We start from the raw sequence: 22,550 nt of genomic DNA, 5'->3' as shown, positions 1-22,550 counted from the left end.
GCAGTGTACTTAGCCCACATGAAAGGTGCACCTTAAGTACCCAGCTTGGGTGTTAGTGGAGGCTGTACCACTGGACCCTATAGGTATTTTCCTACATTAGGCCACACTACTAAGACAGAATCAGAGAAGCTCTACTTAATACATAGAAACAAAGAGAGGGAGGCTGCCAAAATGAAGAGACAAATATGGCCCAAATGAAAAAACAGATCAAAACTCCAGAAAAAGAACTAAGCAAAGTGGAGATAAACAGTCTGTCAGATGCAGAGTTCAAAAACTGGCCATAAGGATGCTCAAGAAACTTAGTGAAGACCTCAATAGCATAAAAAAATCCAGTCAGAAATGAAGGCTACACTAATTGAAGTAAAGAACAATTTACAGGGAAACAACAGTAGAGTGAATGAAGCTGAGAATCAGATCAATGATTTGGAATATAAGAAACAAAAAACAACCAATCAGAACAACAAGGAGAAAAAGAATCCCCCCCCACAAAAAAAATTAGGATAGTGTAACCAGTCTCTGGGAAACCTCAAGCATTCCCAACATTCACAGCATAGAGGTGCCAGAAGGAGAAGAGAATGGGCAAAATGTTGGAAATATATTTGAAAAAATAATGAGGGACTTCCGTCAAGATGGAGGCATAGGTGGAAGCACTGCACCTTCTCACACAACCAAGTTTAAAAACAACAAAGTTTTAGCAACAAAAACACAGCCAAACCACAAAAAATTGAACTACACGGAAGTCTGACAACAACGAACCCTTCAGCCAAACTGGTAAGAGGGGCAGAGCCAGCAGCAGAGTGGGGTCAGGCAGGAAAAATCCACCAGACGACCCGGGCACGTGACCCAGGTGCGCCAGCAGCCATGGGCGGATCCACTGAGGGCGCAAAGCATTGGACCCACTGAGAGTACAAGGTGGCAGATCCACTGAGGGCAGACCGTGGTCACACATTCCAGTGCAGACAAACCAGTGAAGGAGCTAGCAGTGGTGAGACAGACCATGCAGGCCTCAGTGGCAGAAAGCGGCACAGGGGACCGCCATTGTCCCTCTCTGACCATGCCCCTACATACAGCATCACAAACCAGCGACCCTGCCCTGGTGGCCCTGCCCTGGTGAACAACTAAGGCTCTGCTCCTCATACATAACAGGCACAAACAGATCAAAACATGGCTCAAGAACAACTCAGAGCCCCAGAGCCGATAAATCTAAGCGATGAAGAACTAGCCAAACTTTCAGATGCACGGTTCAAAACACTGGTGATCAGGATGTTCACACAACTGGTTGATTTTATTCACAAATTAGAGGAACATACGGAATCTAAACTAACTGAAATGAAGGGAACACAGGAAACCAATAGTAATGGAAAGGAAACTGGGACTCAAATCAAAGGAGTGGACCAGAAGATGGAAAAAAATGACCAAACAGAAAAGGATGAAGAAACAAGAATTCAAAAAAATGAGGAGAGGCTTAGGAACCTTCAGGACATCTTTAAACGTTCCAACATCCGAATTATAGGGGTGCCAGAAGGGGAGGAGGAACTGCCACAAGTGGAAAACTCGTTTGAACAAATAATAAAGGAGAACTTCCCCAATCTGGCAAAGGAAATAGACTTCCAGGAAATCCAGGAAGCTCAGAGAGTCCCAAAGAAGTTGGACCCAAGAAGGAACACACCAAGGCACATCATCATTACATTAGCCAGGATTAAAATGAGGGAGAGAATCCTAGGAGCAGCAAGAGATAAGGGGACAGTCACCTACAAAGGACTTCCCATCAGACTGTCAGCTGATTTCTCAAAAGAGACCTTACAGGCAAGAAGGGGCTGGAAAGAAGTATTCCAAGTCATGAAATCCAAAGACCTACATCCAAGATTGCTCTATCCAGCAAAGCTTTCATTTAGAATGGAAGGGCAGATAAAGTGCTTCTCAGATAAGATCAAATTCAAGAAGTTCATCATCACCAAGCCCTTATTATATGAAATGTTAAGGGGATTTACCTAAGAAAAAGAAGATAAAAAAGATGAACAGTGAAAGGACAGCAAACTCACAGTTATTAAGAACCACACCTAAAACAAAAGCAAACTAAGAGGACAGCTAAATCAGGAGGAGAACCATAGAAATGAAGATCACATGGAGGGTTAGCAACAGGGGAGTGGGAGAAGGAGAAGGGGGGAGAAGGTACAGAAAATAAGTAGCATAGATGGTAGGTAGAAAATAGATAGGGGGAGGGCAAGAATAGTATGGGAAATATAGAATCTAAAGAACTTTAGACATGTGGTCATAAACTAAAGGGGGGGAATGGTGGGGGAGGGGGTGTGCAGGGTGGAGGGGAATGAAGGGGGGAAATAGAACAACTGTAATGGCATAATTAATAAAATATATTATAAAAAGAAAAAATAATGAAAGAAAAGTTTCTTGATTTGGTAAGGAAAATAGACAAACGAGTCCAGGAAGCACAGAGAGTCCCAAACAAGATGGATGCAAAGAGGCCCACTCCAAGACACATCATAATTAAAATTCCAAAGCTTAAAGATAAAGAGAGAATCTTAAGAGCAGCAAGAGAAAAGAAGTTATTTACCTACAGGCGAGTTCCTATAAGACTGTCCCCTTATTTCTCAAAAGAAATTTTGCAGGCTAGAAGGGATTGGCAAGAAATATTCAAAGTCATGAAAAGTGAAAGACTACAGCCAAGATCAGTCTACCCAGCAAAGCTATCATTTAGAATTGAAGGACTGCTAAAGAGCTTCCCCAAAAAGAAAAACCTGAAGGAGTTCATTATCACCAAATCATTATTATATGAAATGTTAAAGGCACGTATTAAGAAAAATAAGGTCAAAACTATGAACAATAAAATGGCAATAACTACATATCTATCAACAATTGGATCTAAAAAACAGACTAAACGAATAAGAACAGAAACAGAATCTTGAAGAGTGTTTGGATGGTTGCCAGATGGGAGGGAGATGTAGGGTAATGGGGGAAGAGGTGAGGGGATTGAGGAGTACAAATAGCCCTGGCTGGTATGGCTCAGTGGGTTGAGCACCAGTCTGAACCAAAGAGTTACCAGTTTGGTTCCCAGTCAGGGCACATGCCTGGGTTGCGGGCCAGGTCCCCAGTTGGAGGTGCACAAGAGGCAACCACGCACTGATGTTTCTCTCCCTCTCTTTCTCTTTCCCTTCTCCTTTCTCTATAAATAAATAAAACCTTTAAAAAAAAGTACAAATAGGTAGTTACAGAATAGCCATGAGGATGTAAAGTACAGTACAGGAAAGGGAGTAGCCAAAGAACTTATCTGAATGACCCATGGATATGCTACCCTGATGTTAGAGCTCAGAGGGAATGAATCTGAGTAAGTCTATGTATGAGTTCCTTAAGGGAAACTGCCTGGGACTCCAAAAGTTTCTTTCACTGACTCAATCCCCAGTTTTTGCAGCCAGAAGTTATGAGGACTTCTCCTTGTGGCACTTGAACCCTTGGTTGGGAGGCCAGCTGTGGTTCTGGGATTCTTCGCGCCCAAGATATCCCTCTCAAATTTTTATCTACCACATGTGGATGTGGGACCAGCTCATTCCATGTTTCTGTCCCTCTTAGCAGTCTGGATGGATGTGGTTTCTTTAATTCCATAATTGTTAGATTTTCATTCAACTCAATTTCTGATAGTTCTGAGTATTGGTCGTTCTATATTTTAGTTGTAATTTTGGTATGGTTGTGTGAGGAGGCAAGCCATGTTTACCGATGCCACATTTTTTAAAACAACTTGTATCCTTAAAAAAAAAAAGATTTTCTTTAACTATTTTTAGAGAGAGGGGAAGGGAAAGAGAAAAAGAGGGAGAGAAACATCAGTGTGTGGTTGCCCCTCGTGCACCCCCTACTGGGGACCGGACCACAACCAGGCATGTGACCTGACTGGAAATTGAACTGGCGACCCTCTGGTTTACAGGCTGGCACTTGATCCACTGAGCCAAACCAGCCAGGGCAATTTTTTTAAAAATACACTTTAAAGTAACACTAGTATGTTGACTACTACATGTCAACATAAGTAACATTTTTGTGAAAAATAATTATTTTTGAAATTCGTGAAAACAGAGGGATTGTTTAACATGTATGCAAATTTCTATAATGTCTGGCTTTAAGAAAGACCACTATATTCTCATATCTGTTTCTGTAGTCAAGCTGTTGCCTGTGTTATTTTGGTTGAAGTATATGAAGGACCTCCAGCCTCATACAGAAATGTAATTGAAGAGGGAGGTTAATAGCCTTTTCAGATATTTGTGAATATTCTTTGTTGATACTACATTAAACTAGATAAGTGGTAGTTTTTTTAAAGATTGGTTGTGAAGAAGAATCTGAAACCAAGACAATGACCTTTTCATACACTGTTAAATTAAAATCTATTGATCTGTCCTGCACTTTTTGAAAGGATCTTTTACCCATGTGTGATTTTGTAACATCACACATTGGTCATTTGGAAAATGTTGGTTCACTGAATTATGCAGATCTTCCAAATGTTAGCACATTTTACTAGACAATGCCAAAAAATGATATATGGTAATACCATCACTGATGTCATTGAATATATGTTAAAAGAGTGGAAGGCTGTTGAGCTCAAATTTTAAAGTTTTGGCAACAAACACTGTTAGTTGTCCTTGATATGGCAGGATTACTTTGTTCATTTTGGAGAAAACTTCTGCCAAATACCCACATCTGGATAACTATATCTTGTCTCTCAGTTGTTATTTCAAGTAAAAACAATGTTCCATGAAAGAAAAGGCTAGTTCAGCTCACAACTCAAACAATTGCATAGGTGCTTTTTCTCAGGAAACCATTGTACTTCCATAAGCATTGAAGTACTTTAGGCATACTTCACATTTTATCACACAAAATGTTAAAAAGATGAGTGCTTGAGTTCAAAATTAATAAAATTATCTTTTTTTCTTAATCAAGGTCAGTTTTAAGTGCAACTGGCTTTTCCCTTTTTCTTTTTCTTTTTAAACTTTGAATGTGTGGTAGTGAAGAAAACAGTGATTATTAATATGGTTTGATGCCACTGCCTTGATTCACACCAAGGGGCTAACAGCCAAATCTTTCATTTGCTTTTACATCATTAATGCAGATGTTAATATACTAAAAAATAATCAAACTGTACCTCAGTGTTATCATAAAGATCGTTTTGACCTTCCTGATCCCTTAAAAAACCTTAGGGGGCCCTGGCTGGTGTAGCTCAGTGGATTGAGCGCGGGCCTGTGAAGCAAAGGGTCACCGGTTCAATTCCAAGTCAGGGCACATGCCTGGGTTGCAGGCCAGGTCCCCAGTGGGGAACACATGAGAGGCAACCACACATTGATGTTTCTCTCCCTCTCTTTCTCCTTCCTGTCCCCTGTCTCCAAAAATAAAAAAATAAAAAAACCTTAGGGGTCTGAAAATTATACTTTGTGAATCACTGCCTTAATCCAAGCAAGTTTTGAGCTGATTTGATTGTACTATAGTCTTTGTGAAGGTTGTATATTTCATGTTTATCCTTAAGTACAGCCCCTCAGAAGTCCTCAGTGCCTGGGCTGTTTCTCAGAGTGCTTTCTCTCTCGTGAGCCTTGAACTCTAATTTTTGTTACCCCAGTCCTATCAGACTTCTGAAAGCCATGGTGAGCTTCCCTCCCTCCCAGCAGGTTTTTCTGAACTGGCAAATGCCTTGGTGATGCAAACACCACCTAATTGTAGGCTCACTTCTCTATGCTTCTCTTCACTCTGGGATCTTAACATCTGTGGCACATTTATTCCAAAAAAAATGACTACAATTCTTCATCTACAATTTTTGCAATGGGATTTTGCAACTCATCCCAATAGACAGACAGTCTGTTTCCCCATGCCTTGAATCTTGTTGGTTTTATAGCCTGCTTTGGCCAATAGAAGACACAGAAGCAACAATGTACCACTTCAGGAACTACACATCAGGAGGCTTGCATGCTTCAATTCTGTCTTAGATCCTTGCCTTGGGAACTGCCATGAGAATAAATCCAAGTTACTCTGCTGGAATATGAGAGACTGTATGAAGCAGAAAGGGATTGTTTCATTTGGGCCCATCTGAAATCAGTCAACCACCAGCCAACCCACCTGCTGACTCAAACACATCAGCTGAGCCTAGCTTGGATCAGAAGAACTATCCAGCTGATCCAAGGACTCATGAGCCATAATAAAATACTCATTATGTTTTAAGCAATATAATTTTGAGGTGATTTTGAAACCTGACACAAGCCAAGGTGTTTTTTTTTTTTTAAGAATATTGCAGAAAACAGCAGGAGGCTGTTCCTATGTCCCTCTACAGAGACAGCCATAACCCACTAACATTAGCTGAAACCAGTCTAGCCAATGTGAGTATTCACAGTTAACAAAATTCCCAATGTGTCCCCATGCAACCAAAATTCACACTACCAAGGAAACAACATGCAAAGATTTTGTCCTCGTGGACTGATTTTGGAAGCAGGAGGTGCCCAAAACTATTGCCCGGCTAGGATGAAAACCAGATATTATTAGGAATCTGTGACTCCAACCAATCAAAATCAGAACCAAAAATGTGTATAACCTTGCTCTGGTGGGGTGGTTCAATTGGTTAGAGCATCATCCTGATACTCCAAGATTGTGGGTTCCATCCTGGGCCAGGACACATACCAGAAGAACCAATGAATGCATAATAAATGGAACAACAAATTGATGTTTCTCTTGCTCTCTCTCTCCCCTTTCTCTCTCTGAAATAAATAATACTTCTTCTTACCCTCACTTCTTAAAACGCATCTCAGGCCTTTGTTTGGGGAGATGGATCTGAGCCTTGTCTCCTGTTTCCTTGTATGACTGCCTTACAATTAAATCTTTTCTCTGCAAAATACCATTGCATCAGAATTTGGCTCACTTGCTCAGCTCGGTTATACTTTTGTTATATAATAATAGATGACAGCTAAAGCCATTTGATAACTTGTTGCTTTGGTTGCTCTTTGGTACCTTCAATAATTTATTTCATATTTTTACCAGCAATTCCTTTGCTATTGGCAGGAGTATTGATCTGAAACATTACTAGATGCAAACCATCCTTGATGACATTGTTTTTCCTCTATTTTCATGAATCTTTTAAAAATATTTTTGAGGATATTTCATGTGTTTATTTTAATTCCTTGGCCTACCAATTGGCCTTTCCTATTATAGATTGTTCAATTTGTTTAATTTATTCTTGTAATGATTTCTTTCTTAGGTTGTCTAGAATTTCACCTCTTGAGCTCATATTCCCCTGTGGATGTTTGCCATCTTGGTTGGCCAACTTCTAAGGAAGGGTCCTAGCATATGCCACTCCTGATGGGGTGAGGCATGTGTCTGAAAGAGTATGATATGTGGAACAGAGCTCTTTCTGATGGTAAAAGTTATTTAAGACACAACTCCTTTTTGGGGAGCTCCCTTCCTCAGTTAGAATAATTTTGCCTTTCAGATTTTTTTAAATGTATACTCTATTGATTATGCTATTATGGGTGTCCCATTTTATCTCCCCTTTATTTCCCTCCATTCTTCATCCCCTTCCTACTAGCATTCCTGCCCCTTAGTTCATGTCCATGGGTTGTTCATATATGTTCTTTGGCTTCTCCATTTCCCATACTATTCTTAACCTCCCCCTGTCTATTTTGTACCTACCAGTTATGCTTCTTATTCCCTGCACCTTTCCCCCATTCTTTCCCTCCCTACTAATAACTCTCCATGTGATCTCCATTTCTGTGATTCTGTTCCTCTTCTAGTTGTTTGCTTAGTTTGTTATTGTATTTTTTGTTTGTTTGTTTTTTTAGGTTCAATTGTTGATAGTTGTGAGATTGTCAATTTACTGTTTATAGTTTTGATCATCTTATTTTTCTTAGATAAGTCCCTTTAACATTTCATATAATAAGGGCTTGGTGATGATGAACTCCTTTAACTTGACCTTATCTGGAAAGCCCTTTGTCTGACCTTCCATTCTAAATGACAGCTTTGCTGGATAGAGTAATATTGGATGTAGGTCCTTGCCTTTCATGACTTGGAATACTTCTTTTCAGTCCCTTCTTGCCTGCAAGGTTTCTTTTGCAAAATCAGCTGATAGTCTTATGAAACTTTTGTAAGTAACAGTCTCCTTTTCTCTTGCTGTTTTTAAGATTCCTTCCTTATTTTTAATCTTGGGTAATGTAGTAATGATGTGCTTTGGTGTGTGCTTCCTTGGGTCTAGCTTCTTCGGGGTGCTCTGAGCTTCCTGGATTTTCTGGATGTCTATTTTCTTTGTCAGATTAAGGAAGTTCTTCATTACTTTTTAAAATAAGTTTTCAATTTTTCGCTGTTCCTCTTCTCCTCCTGGCACCACTATAATTCGGATGTTGGAACATTTAAAGTTGTCTCAGAGGTTTCTATGCCTCTCCTCATTTTTTGGAATTCTTGTTTCATCATTCTGTTCTGGCTGAATGTCTATTTCTTTCTTTGAGTCCAAATTATTGATTTGAGTCCCAGTTTCCTTCCTGTCAGTGTTGGTTCCCAGTACATTTTGCTTTATTTCACTTTGCATAGCCTTCATTTCTTCCTCTATTTTGTGACCCTAATCAAACATTTCTGTGAGCATCCTGATTACCAGTGTTTTGAACTGTGCATCTGATAGGTTGGCTATCTCTTTGTGGCTTAGTTCTATTTTTGAAGCTTTGATCTGTGCTTTCATTTGGGCCTTATTTATCTCTGCTCACCTATTACATAGTAAGGGGCAGAGCCTAAGGTATTTGCCAGGGCAGGGCTACCCACATTGCTGTGTTGTACTGCTGTATGTGGTGGAGGGGTCCAAGAGGGAACAATGCCACTTGCTTAACTCTCAGCTGGCTTTCTGTCACTCCCCCTGCTACCCACAAGCAAACTGAGCCCTTCTGGTGCTGATTCCTGGGTGGATAGGTTTGTGTATGTTCTAGGATCCTGTGGGTCTCTCCAATGAAATCTCCTGTGAAGCTGGGAGTTTCTCCCACTGCTGCAACCCCCAAAGATATTTACAGCCAGAGGTTTTGAGGCTTTATTTCCCCATGCTGGAACCCTGGGTTGTGCAGTCTGTCTCACTCCCCAGTTGTTCCTCCCGGTTTATCTGCATGCAAATGTGGGACCACCTGGTCTTCTAGCTGCTGTCTCACCCAGTCTGCCAGCCACCACCTTGCCTGCCCTGGTCCTCCAGCTGCCTCCTTGCCACAAGTCCTCTCCACCCTGGCTGCCTGTCTCTGCCCCTCTTCCAGTCTGGATGAATGTTTCTTCTTTAATTTCTTGGTTGTTAGACTTCCATACAGTTCAATTTTCTGGTAGTTCTGGTTATTTTTGTTTTTAAATTTGTCGTTGTCCTTCTTTTGGTTGTGCGAGGAAACAAAGTGTGTCTACATATGCTTCCATCTTGGCCAGAAGTCTTGCCTTTCAGTTTTGAGGTGGCAGTGTAAATGCTAGGATTCAGCTAATCTGCCTGTACCTATGTTGAAAGTTGATGCCCCTACCTGTTGACGTTCTATTGGTTGTTTTTCTGCCCTTAAGTAGTAACAAGAGCAAGAAATGAACTGCCCAACATAATATTGAGAGAGACCTAGTTACAGACCTGAAAAGTTTCCCTTGCCCTATCTTCTATCCACAGTTCATGGTCCTCTGTTACTCTGTGCTCCTACTACTACCCTCCACCCATATTCCAGACACACACACAGAATCTATCATCCATTTTCTAGGAATTTCTCTATGTTTTTATGTTAATTGACAGGCCTACCTCCCTTCCTCCCATGTGTGACTCTGGACTCATATTGATGCTTGTAGCCAGCAACCCTTAACACATCTTATCAGAGATATCTTCACTTTTAGTATGTTTTAATGTGGTCATATACATTGTGTTTTCTTTGATGATCTTCAGTTGTTAAGATTGGTAAATACTTCTTTAGCCAGAGATGAATTTAGTGGTTTTATTTTCTTAAATATCACTCTTTAATCTATTTACACTGGTTTTTCCTAAATAGCTAAACAATTATCTCATACTATTTGTTAATTAATCCACTTCCCCAATTGATTTGGAATATCTTATTTATCATAGTTTAAGTCATGTATGTGAAGATCTGTTGCTACTACTTCATCTTGTTCCTTTAGAGCACAGCTCCATGTGGCTATGCTCTAAACCATACAATTACCATAACCTTAGAATTGTTAATATTTGGCAGTGGAAACTATCCTGTTTACTCTTTTTTGGCTCAAGTTTCTTACTCTGATTCTTATTTTTTTTCCTCCAGATGATCTTTAAAATAATTTTATCCAATTTTCAAGAAATCCTATTGATATTTTAAATTTATTTTTAAATCCTTATCCAAGGATTTTTTAAAAATTGATTTTAGAAAGAGAGGAAGAGGGAGAGAGAGAGAGATTGATCAGTTGCCTTCCCTATGCACCCCAACTGGGCAACAAATGAATGGGTAGCCTAGGTATGTGCCATGACCAAGAATTGAACCTGCAACCATTTGTTGTACCATACAACACTCCAACCAACTGAGCCACCCAACCAGGGCAATCCTATTGAGATTTTAATTGGCATTGTTTCAATACTCCAAATGAACTTGGAAAGGATTGACATTTTGACAGTATCGAAATTGTAGTTTCTTTTTCAGGCATGCAGCATGATTTACACTTATTCACATTAGATTTTTATTATCTCTTAGTTAAGTTTGCCTTGCTTTGGGGGCGATATCATCTTCTCATTTTCTTTCCTTATTTCTCTATTTCTTGGAAAATAGAGAGAAAACTGGCATGTGAGTTCCTGCTATGACCTGACCATAAGATGCTTTACAATGTTTCTTCTCCTTCTCCTACAATATTTTCTTACTTCATTCTCATAGCTATGCTGAAGTGTGTTATATAATCAATATTTTATTTGAGGGAAGTCAAATGGGAGAAAACAGGCACATAACTGAGCATGAGCTGTGGCTGAGAGGAGGTTCATAATTCTACTGAAGTTGGTACTGCAGATGTTAAAACACTGTTAAACTCTGTTTCTGGGTCACTTTCAGAGCCCTTAATAGGTGTTTCTGTCTTTTCAAATGTGTCTGAGCAAAGATTTCCCAGACTTTCTAAGTCTGACCTCTGAGATCCACTCCCTTCCCCTTCTAGCCAGCTAGTCACATCAGCAGTGACTGAGGCAAGATTCTATATTCCCATTGGTCTCTTTCTAGTAGAAACTCCTAGCACTTCACATTGAAACCAAAGCTTTACCTGGTCAAGTGCTCAGTTGGTTAGAGCATTGTCCCTATACACCAAGGTTGTGAGTTCAGTCCCTGGTCAGGACACATACTAGAATCAACCAATGAATGCAAAAATAAGTGGAACAACGAATCAATGTTTCTCTTTCTCTCTTTCAAAGGGAGGAAGGAAGGAAGGAAAGAAAGAAGGAAGGAAGGAAGGAAGGAAGGAAGGAAGGAAGGAAGGAAGGAAGGAAGGAAATGAAATGAAACTGTAGCTTTGTCCAATTTTTGTTTCTTTTGTCTGTTGTTCCTCAATGGCAAACTAATTGTCAGCAAATAGTAGTTTCTTCCACTTTCCTCAGCTCAAAGTCCTTAACTCTGTGAAAATGTTCATGCAGCTCTGGCCAGCTAGCTCACTTGATTGGAGCATGATCCTGATACACCAAGGAGTTTGATATCCAGTCAGAACACATGCAGGAATCAACCAATTAATGTATGAATGTATAAATAGGTCGAACAACAAATGAATGTCTCTCTCTCTCTCTCTCTCTCTCAAATTTAAAAATAATCACATGGCTGGTGCTACTGAAGAGCTGAAGTTTAAAAAATTTATGCAATAATAGAAAAAATCAAGATATAAAATGTTTAGATGGGCCCGGGCTGGTGTAGTTCAGTGGACTGAGCACAGGCCTGTGAACCCAATGATTGAGGTTCAATTCCCAGTCAGGGCACATGCCTGGGTTGTGGGCCAGTTCCCAGCAGGGAATGCACGAGGGGCAATCATACATTAATGTTTCTCTCCCTCTCTCCTTCTCTTCCCCCTCTAGAGATGAATAAATAAAATCTTTAAAAAAAGAATTAAAAAATGTTTAGATGGTATGAATGGTTGCTCATCCACTTATTTACAGAGCATTTGTTCCATACCAAACATTACCTGGGTAGAGTTGTAAAGGGACCATAGTCCATCCTCAGGCAATTTGTGTAGTTGGGGAGGCTGACAAGTAAATGGATAATTTGAACTAAAAAAAATTATAAGATTATATTTATATATTTTAAGATATATGTGTACACACATATGTATATAAAAAAGAATAAAAACAGAAATGTTAGATTATAAGTGGCATTTAAAACTTCTCTTTGGTCTTTTCTAAATTTATGCTAATAATAACGTATAACGTGAACAATAGAAAAAATTAAAAGTTAAACATATATGGGCTCCTGCTGGCCAAATGTAGACAATTTGAGCATTAACATAGATAATTGTGGGCACATATTATACTACATCAAATACAATGATACTAATCTTTTTAAAAAATTTATTTTAGCCCTGGCTGCTGTAGCTCAGTGGATTGAGTGCTGGCCTGCAAACCAAAAGGTCACTGATTCAATTCCCAGCCAGGGCACATGCCTTAGTTGTAGGCCAGGTCTCCAGTAGGGGGTGTGCAAGAGGCAACTGCATATTGACATTTCTCTCCTCTTTCTCCCTCCTTTCCCCCTATCTAAAAAAATTAATTAATTAATTAAAAATTTGATTTTAGAGGAAGAGGGAGGGAGAGAGAGAGAAAAAAAAACATCGATTTGTTGTTTCACTTATTTATGCATTAATTGGTTGATTCCTATATGCTCCCTGACCACAGATCAAAACCTTGGCATATCAGGGCCATGCTGTAACTGAGTTACCTGGCCAGGGCCACAGTTAGGTTTACTTTTTTTTTTTTACTTATTTATTTTTAGAGAGAGGGGAATGGAGAGAGAAAGGAAGAAAAACATCACTGTGAGAGAGAAATGTTAATTGTTTGCTTCTCCACATGGACCTACAAGTGGGGAAACTGGCCCACAATCTGGGCATGTGCCCTGACTGGGGATTGAAGGGGCAACCTTTCAGTGTGGGGGATGATGTCCAACCTACTGAGCCACACCAGTCAGGGCAGGCTTACTTTTTATGTGAAGACTAAGGAGTTATGAATCACTGTTTTTAACAACATCACTTGGTAGTTGCTTTTTACATCTTTTTTGTTTGTTTGTTTGGGGATCCTCTGCTTTATTGGGTGCTCAGTAGCCTGGAGTTCTTCAGCAGATTCTTCTTCTCTGACTGTAAATCACTTTCAGAGTCATTTGAACTTTCAGGATCAAGTGAATCATCATCGTCATCATCATCATTATCATCATCATCATCATCTCCAGCCACACCACTTTCTTCACTATGGTCTTCTACCTCATTGAAACAAAGTCTATAATATCATTGCTATTTTTCTGATAATTCGCTATCCATACTTTCCTGATATTCAGACTCCAGTTCTTTATTACTTTTCTTGTCTTATTCCTCTAAGTCTGCTGCCTCCCAATTACTAGATCCAAGATCGTTGTCTGGGGAGGCTGAATGCTTCACCCCTATGTGGATGGAACTCCCTGGCAGCAATTATAGTTTGGGGGACCCCAATTGGAAATGCTGAACCCCCTCACCATTCTCTTCAGCCTGCAATTGACCATCAGCACCATTCCAGAAGTCCTCATGAGATTTTAAAATGGGCCCTCACCAATGGTTGATTGCAGGCTGAAGAGAATGGTGAGGGGGTTCAGCATTCCCAGTCAGGGTCCCCAAAACTATCGTTGCTGCCAGGGAGTCCTCAGTGGATTGAGTGTCAGCCCTGTGAATCAAAGGGTTGCTGGTTTGATTTTCAGCCAAGGTACATGCCTGGGTTGTGGGCCAGGTCCCCAGTAGGGGGTGTGGGAAAGGCAACCACACATTGATATTTCTCTCCCTCTCTTTCTCCCTCCTCTTCACTCTCTGTAAAAATAAATAAATAAAATTAAAAAAAATATTTTTAGAAAGATTTCAAAATGGTATTATAAGAGAGTAATAACTGCATATAATGTATATCCTTGATTGGATTCTGAATCTTTAGTAAGCTCTAAAAGATATCTCTGAAATAATTGTAGACATTAAATGTGAATTATATATTAACAAATACATTTCTTGAGTGTGAGAATTATATTGTGGTTATGTAGAAGAATATCCTTGGTCTTGGGGTAATACAGGACAAAATATATAGGGGGTGAATTTTCACAAAGTCTACAACTAACTTTCAAATGGTTTGATACAAAAAAAAATGTATATTTATACAGAGATACTAGGAAAACTGCAAAATATTAACATTCAAGAGGTGAAGCCCTGGTGCAGTGGCTCAGTTGATTGGAGCATTGTCTCATACACCAAAAGGTTTCAGGTTCAATTTCCAGTCAGGGCAATACCTAGGTTGCAGGATCAGTCCCCAATTAGGGCTCATACAGAAGGTAACCAACTGATTTTTTTTCTCTTTCTCCTTTCATATCTCACTAAAAAATCAAGAAATAAATCCTCAAGCCAGAATTTTAAAAAAGAGGTAAAGAGTATTCTTGTAACTTTTCTATAGGTTTGAAAATTTCCAAAATAAAATGATAGAAAAGTTAACTTAATCTGGGTGGTGGTCACAGGGGTATTAACATAAATTTAAAAAATCATTGAGCTGTACACTTAAGGTTTGTGCATATTGTGTATTTTACTGTATGTATATTATACTTTTAAAAAACCTAAATGGCTGTCTGTTAGGTAAAGCAGAAATTCTTTGGTCTGGCTTACTTTTGGAGAAACTCATTTTCCTGGTTCTCTGATCTACCTCCATGAAAGTGTAGTGCCTGATACACAGGGCGTTCTATTCAGTAGATACCTTTTGAATTATAAAGTTCAACCACAAATTGTTCCATTTTATCTCACCTCCACCTCCTCTCTTCCCTGATCACCTTCTTACTTTGCTTACAACTTAGAATTCTTTCAGCAGTTCTCCAGTGGGTTCTGTGAAAATGATTATATATGTTTTCTGAACTCTTATCTAAATCCTCTGAGTCTTGACAATGAACCTCTGAGTCTGATAAGAAACTGGGGCCCATAGAGATGATCCAAGGTCACACTCTTAGAATGGGGTGGGTACGTGATAAGAATATAAGGTTTATTCTGGGTACTTTAAAGGCTTCTTCTGTTTTTCTTTTTGACTCTTTCCAACAGCCCAACCACAACTTAAATGTTCAAATTGTGTTTATTGAAGACTACATTAGTTTCTTACAGAAAACATTGTGTTCTACCTTTTCCAGACTGTGAACAACTTGGGAACAGTGATTGGTAGTGGGAGGCACTCACTAAAAAAAGGTTTGTTGAAGGCCATCACTTGAAAGTGGAACATAACAGCCCAGCCCCTAAAGGGTGCGGTTCTTGCCCAAGGACCAGTGTTATTTGCAGGGTTAACCCTAAACCCTTGGAAAGGCGGGGACTCTGGCTGAGGCCCCGCCCCACCCAGGGCGCAGGCGCAACGCCCCCCCCTGGCCCCACCCCCTGCTCGTGTGGCTCGTTCTCCAGCTCAGGTAGGAAATGGTAGTGTGGCTCATTCCCACACCTCAGAGGAGGGGTGTCTCCTGAGGGTGTGGCTAGAGGGGGAGTCTCAGCGCTTGGGGCTCCTTTGGTGGAACTCCAACAAAGGTTGCCCCAACTTCCGTTACAATCCGGAGCTGTTCCTGTGGCTGGGGAGGGAGGTACAGTTCCTGGGTCTGAGCACTGACGAGGGGGCTGCTTGTGACCAACACACGCCTGCTCCGTTATGTCTTCTCAGTCCTGTGTCTCCGGACCTCTCCAGCTCCTGCACCTGGCCCGATCTGCTCGGAGCCAGTGTCTGGAGTGCTGGGTAGTTTGAGGTCAAGGGGCTGGGCAGGTGCCAATAGCCTGCCACCTCTCTCCCTCCTCCCCATTCTCGCCGCCGGACGCTCCAAGCCCGCTCCAAGCCGGGCCTCTGGGAGACAACGTGTGGTCTTCTGCTCCGCTTGCGCCTACTTCTTCTGCTCTAGTTGCTTTTCCAGCCGAGCAGAAAAGCTGGGGTGGCAGGTTGCCCAGGCCTTGGGAAGCTGGCAGTTAGGCACTGCCGCCTGAAGTGTGTGGGTGAGACGTCTTTCTCACTGGCAGTTTAGTCACCCACCCACCCTGCAGTCCCCAACCAACCAGATGGTAACCCGCACTGTTGTCACAGGGTAGAGGGGGCCAGAGGCAGCTGAATGATCCTACCACGACCTCAACCCCCTAGTAGGGCTTTTGGTGTTATAATGTGTATCCTGAACTAGGAAGTTCCTCCTTGCTCACAACTCTGTAACTATCAATAAAATGTTACACCCCTATGGGTGCCGAGCATTGGGAGTTACAGGGCTTGAAGTCAATTCTAGAAAACTTGGAGGTGATGGTGTTGGGGGTATGTGTCTGACTGAGTATGTGTGTAGAAATGAACCCAGCACCTACTGCAGTGCCTGACAACCAGTAAACCCTCAATAAACCTTTGTCGAATGAATGAGAAGGTAGTGACTGAGGGAGCAGGACTAGAGAAGGCTGCTCTAATTCATCCCACCTTGCCTCCCCTGGGCTCTGGTAGACAAAAGTAATTAGGTTGAGCCTTTAATCACAAGTGGTTTCACAGGCTGAGGAACAAGGAAGATCTGGGAAAGGTAGAAATCATGGAGACACAGGGTGCTGACCTGGCTCACAGGCACTGCTCCCTGTGGGGCCCCATCTAGCCCCAAAAGCTTGGTGGTCATTAACCTGTTTATTTCTTTTTTTTTTTTTTATGTCTCCCTTAGGACACTGGGTTCTCTAGGACCTGTCCCAGGCTTAATGATTGTCCAGAAGGTGGCTATAAAGGGAGCCTGGGAGTCTGGGTGGAGGAGGGAACAGGAAAAGCCTACCTCAGCAGATCTGCACACTGAAAGAGCAGCGGGCAGAAGCTGTGGTCAGAGACTCCAGATCCTGGCCAGTAGGGCTTGCTGGCTTCCACCATGGCAACCCAAGGCTATGGTTATTATCGCACTGTGATCTTCTCGGCAATGTTTGGAGGGTACAGCTTGTATTACTTCAACCGCAAGACCTTCTCCTTTGTCATGCCATCGTTGGTAGAGGAGATCCCTTTGGACAAGGATGACTTGGGTGAGCCCTAAAAGAGCAGGGTGGTGGGCCAAGGGATACAGGAGCAGCAGGACAGGAGGAGTGTGGCAGTGTGGTGTGTACAGCCATGTAACTTATGTGGAGTATCTGCACAGCAGGGGCTAGGGCACAGTCTCCATATGCCAGATGAAGAAACTCTGAGGTCCATGTATGTGGTTTGGTAGAAGGGTGCTGAGTACAATTCATGCATGTCTGAGGTAGGCTACTTATCTAATATGTCTGTGTGCCAGTGACCCACATGTACCCCTAGTGGTGCTGTTTATGTTGAGTGTGTTTAGGGACTTTTGAGTACAGTTTCTGTACCTGTGCCGGTGTACACTGAGATCTTAGGGTGCTTGCTGGCCACTGACATTGTGAGCACTGGGAACTGGGGAGTTGGCACAATGACTTCATATGGCCTAGCAGGTTTCCTTTCAGGAAGAATAAGGTCCCTGACTCCAATTCTAAGCCCTTCACCCCATGTTCAAAGATGGGGCAACAGAACTGCCAGAGGCCCTGGGCTGGCATCCAGGGTGAGGGGAAATCAGTCAGAGATATATCCCAGGGAGGGGTGCTGCCTTTTCCTGCCCTCTTCTTGCTTCCTGACAGCTGCAGCTGAATTCTACAAGAGGCTGAAAAATCATGGGTCAGCCTGGGGCTAGGGCTGATGGTAAGTCAGGAGGAGTTGCAGGGTCCATGCACAAGTTTCAGGATTGCGGCACAGGTCCTCCTGCTCCTCTTGGAAGGAGGCTGTCTCCCCCTGCCCAGCACCTCTTCCCACCTGATCCCATGTGTCTCCCACCTATCCTGTGCCTCTGCCCTGGCCCCTAAACCCTAGGTGTTCTGTTCCCTGCTCCTGTCCACTGCAGGGCTCATCACCAGCAGCCAGTCAGCAGCCTATGCCATTAGCAAGTTTGTGAGTGGGGTACTGTCTGACCAAATGAGTGCTCGCTGGCTCTTCTCATCTGGGCTGCTCCTGGTTGGCCTGGTCAACATAGTCTTTTCCTGGAGTTCTACAGTGCCTGTCTTCACTGCCCTCTGGTTCCTCAATGGCCTGGCACAGGGGCTGGGCTGGCCCCCATGTGGGAAGGTCCTGAGAAAGGTGAGTGTCTGCTTCCAAAAGGCCTGTTTAAATTGGCCTGAAGAGCATGTGGGAGCACCAGCACCTCCACTCCCAACCCAGAGCTATTTCCTCAGGAGTTTTAGTCTGACTCCTATTGCTTGCCAAGATATTTTAGGAGTCTGAACATGGTGGGATCAGGTGGCAGATGAGGGAAATAGCCCTGCCAAGTAGAAGCACCCTCTCCCTCATCCCTGTAATGTGAGCTTCTGGTCTGCTCCACTTGATCCCCTCCTTCAACATGTACTGTAGGCTGGGTACGTACTCTGTCCCTCTCTGCCCCACAGTGGTTTGAGCCATCTCAATTTGGCACTTGGTGGGCCATCCTATCAACCAGCATGAACCTGGCTGGAGGGCTGGGCCCTATCCTGGCAACCCTTCTCGCTCAGAGCTATAGCTGGCGCAGCACCCTGGCCCTGTCTGGGGCCCTGTGTGTGGCTGTCTCCTTCCTCTGTCTCCTGCTCATCCACAATGAACCTGCTGATGTTGGACTCTGCAACCTGAACCCCACCCCCTCCAAGGGCAAGAAGGGTGAGCACCCACCCAAGCCTACCCCTTGACAGCTTTCATTATTCATTTGGCAGACTTTTGTCGAGGACTGGCTGTTATGCCTGGCCCTGTGCTAGCCAATGGATGTAGGGGTTGGAATGGTGACAGAGAGTGGGTGGAAAGTAGATAAAAATCCATCCCAAGAAGCAGTTAAGTACCAGACAAGTGGCAGAGCCAACAAACATTCATATTATGCCTTGGCTCTTTCTCATAACAGATCCAGGCTTCTCTGTCCTGGACAGCACCTAAACTAAAGTGGCTTGGGGGCATTCCTCCATCCACCCTCAACATCAGTATCTCATTTGTTCAGGCTTGCAGTGAGGGGAGAGGGCAGAGCAATGGATGAAGGGTAACTTCCTGCTGATTCTTGGCCATGTGGATAGACTCTTTCTGTGGCTGCTTAATGAGTGGTGGGGGCTCAAAGAGGGTAGGGCAGCGGAAGCAGAGTCTCAGGCCTGACTTTCTATCCCAGGCTCCTTGGAGGAGGACAGTACCTTACAGGAGCTGCTGCTTTCCCCTTACCTGTGGGTGCTCTCCACTAGCTACCTTGTGGTGTTTGGAGTAAAGACTTGCTGTACTGACTGGGGCCAGTTCTTCCTTATCCAGGAGAAAGGACAGTCAGCCCTCGTGGGTAAGATGTGTGTTGGGACAGAGGTGGGCATAGACAGCAGAAACCAATGCAGAGGATGGGAAATTCAGGCCTAAATCTCTTTATCCCCTTTTCTTTCCCTGAGGCTAGACACTGCTCAGGCAGCTATAGCAGTCATCCTTGGGGATCCTGTACCTCTCAGTTTAAGCCAACCTGGGACAATCCTAATGTGTAACACCCTTCCACCCTTTCTTTCCCCTTTCCACAACTCCTACTGCAGGTAGCTCCTACATGAGTGCCCTGGAGGTTGGAGGTCTTGTAGGTAGTATTGCAGCTGGCTACCTGTCAGACCGGGCCATGGCGAAGGTGAGTGGGCAGAAGGACAGGAAGGAGAATCCCTTTAAGTTTTACCAAGCATGACTGGGACAGACACCAGATAGGTGGGAGCCTTTGGTTACAGGCAGGTTGGCATATCCTGGCATAGGCTGGGTAAGGTAGGAATGAGTTTAGGCTGTCTTTGCTAGGGATGTGGAGATAAGGCTCTTGGGAAAAGGGTTTTAACTGATGTCAAGGTGAGCCAGAGTTTCTCAGCTTAGCAGTGGGCTTCTCTGCAGCCCCAGGAAAACTGGGGTTGGGGAGGGATGGTGCAGTTGCCAGAATGTGTCCTGAGCCTGCTTCAAATGGAGGAAGGGATATTGTGGAGTTTGGTCTCAGAACACAATGAGCAGGTCCCAGGGCTTCCCAGAGCCACCCAGGCCAAGAACTGTGATGGGATTGCCAAAGACCTGTCAGGAGAGGCTTGTTATGTCAGAGTCCAGTGGTGCTATTAGGGCCTGACTTTGCTGGGACTGTCTCCACAGGCAGGGCTATCTACTTACGGGAATCCTCGCCATGGCCTGTTGCTGCTCATGATGGCTGGCATGACAGTGTCCATGTACCTCTTCCGGGTAACTGTGACCAGTGATTCCCCCAAGGTAAATAAGGAGGGCCTGGCCCAGGGCAGACCCACCCACAGATGATGAGAAAGCAAAGGCCACTGACTCAATCTCCTTCCTGGCAGCAGCCTGGCCCGACTTTCTTTGTTTCTCAATTTTCCTTTCCGGTTCTGTTTGTACCTCCGTTCCTTTCCCCTGTACTTTAGTGCCCCTTCCTCAACTCTGGTTTTGTTTTTTGCCTTCTCTGTGCTCCTCTAGGATATTGCTTTCTGGACTCTGGCTCTTCACCCTCTTGCTGAGCTCACAGGTTTTAAGGAACATGAGGTGACTCATGCTTTATCTCTGGTTTCTCTCACTTTCGTCCTACCCATTCTGCCGTACCCCTAGTCAATCCAGTTTGCATACATTGAGAAAAGACAGCATCTGATTTGGAGGGATGATTTCTGTACTTCCTTCATGTACCCAAATACCCATACCCATGGGTTGGCTCAGTGTAGAACCCACTCCTCCAGCTCTGCGCTGTCAATTGTATTGGGAAGTGGGATGAGGGAGTCACCATCTCCCTACTACAAGTATTTGTTTCTGGGGACCAAGCACTCCTCTCTCCTGTGGTGGGAAAAGCCTTATGTAGGCTTTCTCAGACTAAATGCTACCTTGCATGGCCCTTGCAGCTCTGGATCCTGGTGTTGGGAGCTCTGTTTGGTTTCTCTTCTTATGGTCCCATTGCCTTGTTTGGAGTTATAGCCAACGAGAGTGCCCCTCCCAACTTATGTGGCACCTCCCATGCCATTGTGGGACTAATGGCCAATGGTAAGTGATACCCCTAGTCTCTACCTCTCCCCTACATAGGCCAGTTAGACGCTGGGCTGGGCCCCACTGGCTCTAGTCTCACAAATGACTGGCTCTTCCCTCCTCCCTGGCAGTGGGTGGCTTTCTGGCTGGGTTGCCCTTCAGCTCCATTGCCAAGCACTACAACTGGAGCACAGCCTTCTGGGTGGCTGAAGTGATCTGTGCAGTCAGCACAGCTGCCTTCTTCGTCCTACGAAACATCTGCACCAAGATGGGCCGAGTGCCCAAGAAGGCTGAATGAAGAGTGCAGGCTCCAGAGCATCCTCTCCCACCTGGTGGCCTTTTACCTGCATGGGGCTGGGAGAAGAGGGGTCTGCTGTGGCTAGCACTGAACGTTTGGCTTCCCTTTTATGCTCCTTTCCCTAGCCCAGGTGGCACTGGAAATTATGAGTCATTAGTAAGGTCCCAGTTCCCCATCCTATGCTGTATTTAAAAGACAACCTTTGTTCTTGGACTCTTATTTTCTGCCTTCAAATAGGAAACTACTGCAGTCAGGGTCTCCTATACCCTTTTTCTGAGTCCTTCCCTGTCCTCATCCCATCCCATCCCTACCAGAGGTGAGGCTTCTCCTGCAGCTGCAGGGCACCCATTGCCCCTGCCTTCTCCCCTAAGGCCTCTCAGAAGGGGTAGCTACTACTGCCAATACCTCACGCTCCAGGGGAAGAGAGGCCATCACTCTTATTATCCTGGGTACAACAGGGCGATATGGGTAGGAGGATAAGACTTGTTATAGAAATTAAAACTAGATTTGATACTAAACACTGTCAGTGAGTCATCCTTTTTTTAAAAAGGGGGTAGTATAAGCCAGAGACAGCTTTCTTTGGGAAATACTCTTTCAGTGCCTGCTCTGAAAGTGAGACGCCATTTCCCTGGAAAGGGAAAGCTGGCATGGATTCCTTTAAGTTCATGTCTTTCTGTCTTCAACTTAAAGACAGAGAAGACATGAACTGTCTAATCCAACTGGGTAATCCAATGATGATTTCAGAAATAAAGCTACTGGGTTTCAAGCATATTAAGTAACTTGATGGAGGGAGGCAGAAAGCTTGGGTTCAAATTCAGGCAGTCAATAACTCACTTTGAGACTTGGAGGCACACAGAGATTGTAATGTGCTAAATCTCTTGTATTAGAATGTACCCCCTGAAGTTTGGGTAAGGATTAAGTGAAATAAACCAGTATAGCCTGGCTGTAAACATTTGATAAATATTCCATCACCACCACCAGTGCCACCACTCTAGGAATTCAGTAGCAATTATGAAACTAGACCCATGGCCCGTGATTCAAAGTCCCATGTTCATTCATTTAATG

At 43.5% G+C, this 22,550-nt stretch overlaps 1 protein-coding gene and 1 pseudogene across 2 annotated transcripts; one reads left to right on the top strand and one right to left on the bottom strand.

Moving 5' to 3' along the window:
• Positions 1-9,025: 9,025 nt before the first annotated feature.
• Positions 9,026-13,796, bottom strand: LOC119050733 (small acidic protein-like; annotated as a pseudogene).
• A 1,766-nt stretch (positions 13,797-15,562) lies between these two features.
• Positions 15,563-22,003, top strand: SLC37A4 (solute carrier family 37 member 4). 2 transcript variants are annotated; one of them, XM_037147187.2, is made up of 10 exons: positions 15,563-15,608; positions 16,863-17,205; positions 18,072-18,304; positions 18,610-18,853; positions 19,344-19,502; positions 19,741-19,826; positions 20,321-20,434; positions 20,654-20,719; positions 21,067-21,205; positions 21,319-22,003. In XM_037147187.2, the coding sequence occupies exons 2-10, from the start codon at positions 17,058-17,060 to the stop codon at positions 21,483-21,485; spliced, it is 1,356 nt and encodes a 451-aa protein (XP_037003082.2). In that variant the 5' UTR covers positions 15,563-15,608; positions 16,863-17,057; the 3' UTR covers positions 21,486-22,003. The 2 variants fall into 2 exon arrangements, with proteins under 2 accessions (XP_037003082.2, XP_053528473.1); XM_053672498.1 differs by lacking the exons at positions 15,563-15,608; positions 20,654-20,719.
• Positions 22,004-22,550: the final 547 nt, after the last annotated feature.

This window comes from Artibeus jamaicensis, unplaced genomic scaffold (genome assembly GCF_021234435.1).
Source record: "Artibeus jamaicensis isolate MK-2021 breed Jamaican fruit bat unplaced genomic scaffold, CSHL_Jam_final contig_196, whole genome shotgun sequence".
NCBI lineage: Eukaryota > Metazoa > Chordata > Mammalia > Chiroptera > Phyllostomidae > Artibeus > Artibeus jamaicensis.
Note: the sequence above shows the minus strand (reverse complement) of the source record. Positions and strands in the feature narration are given on the sequence as shown.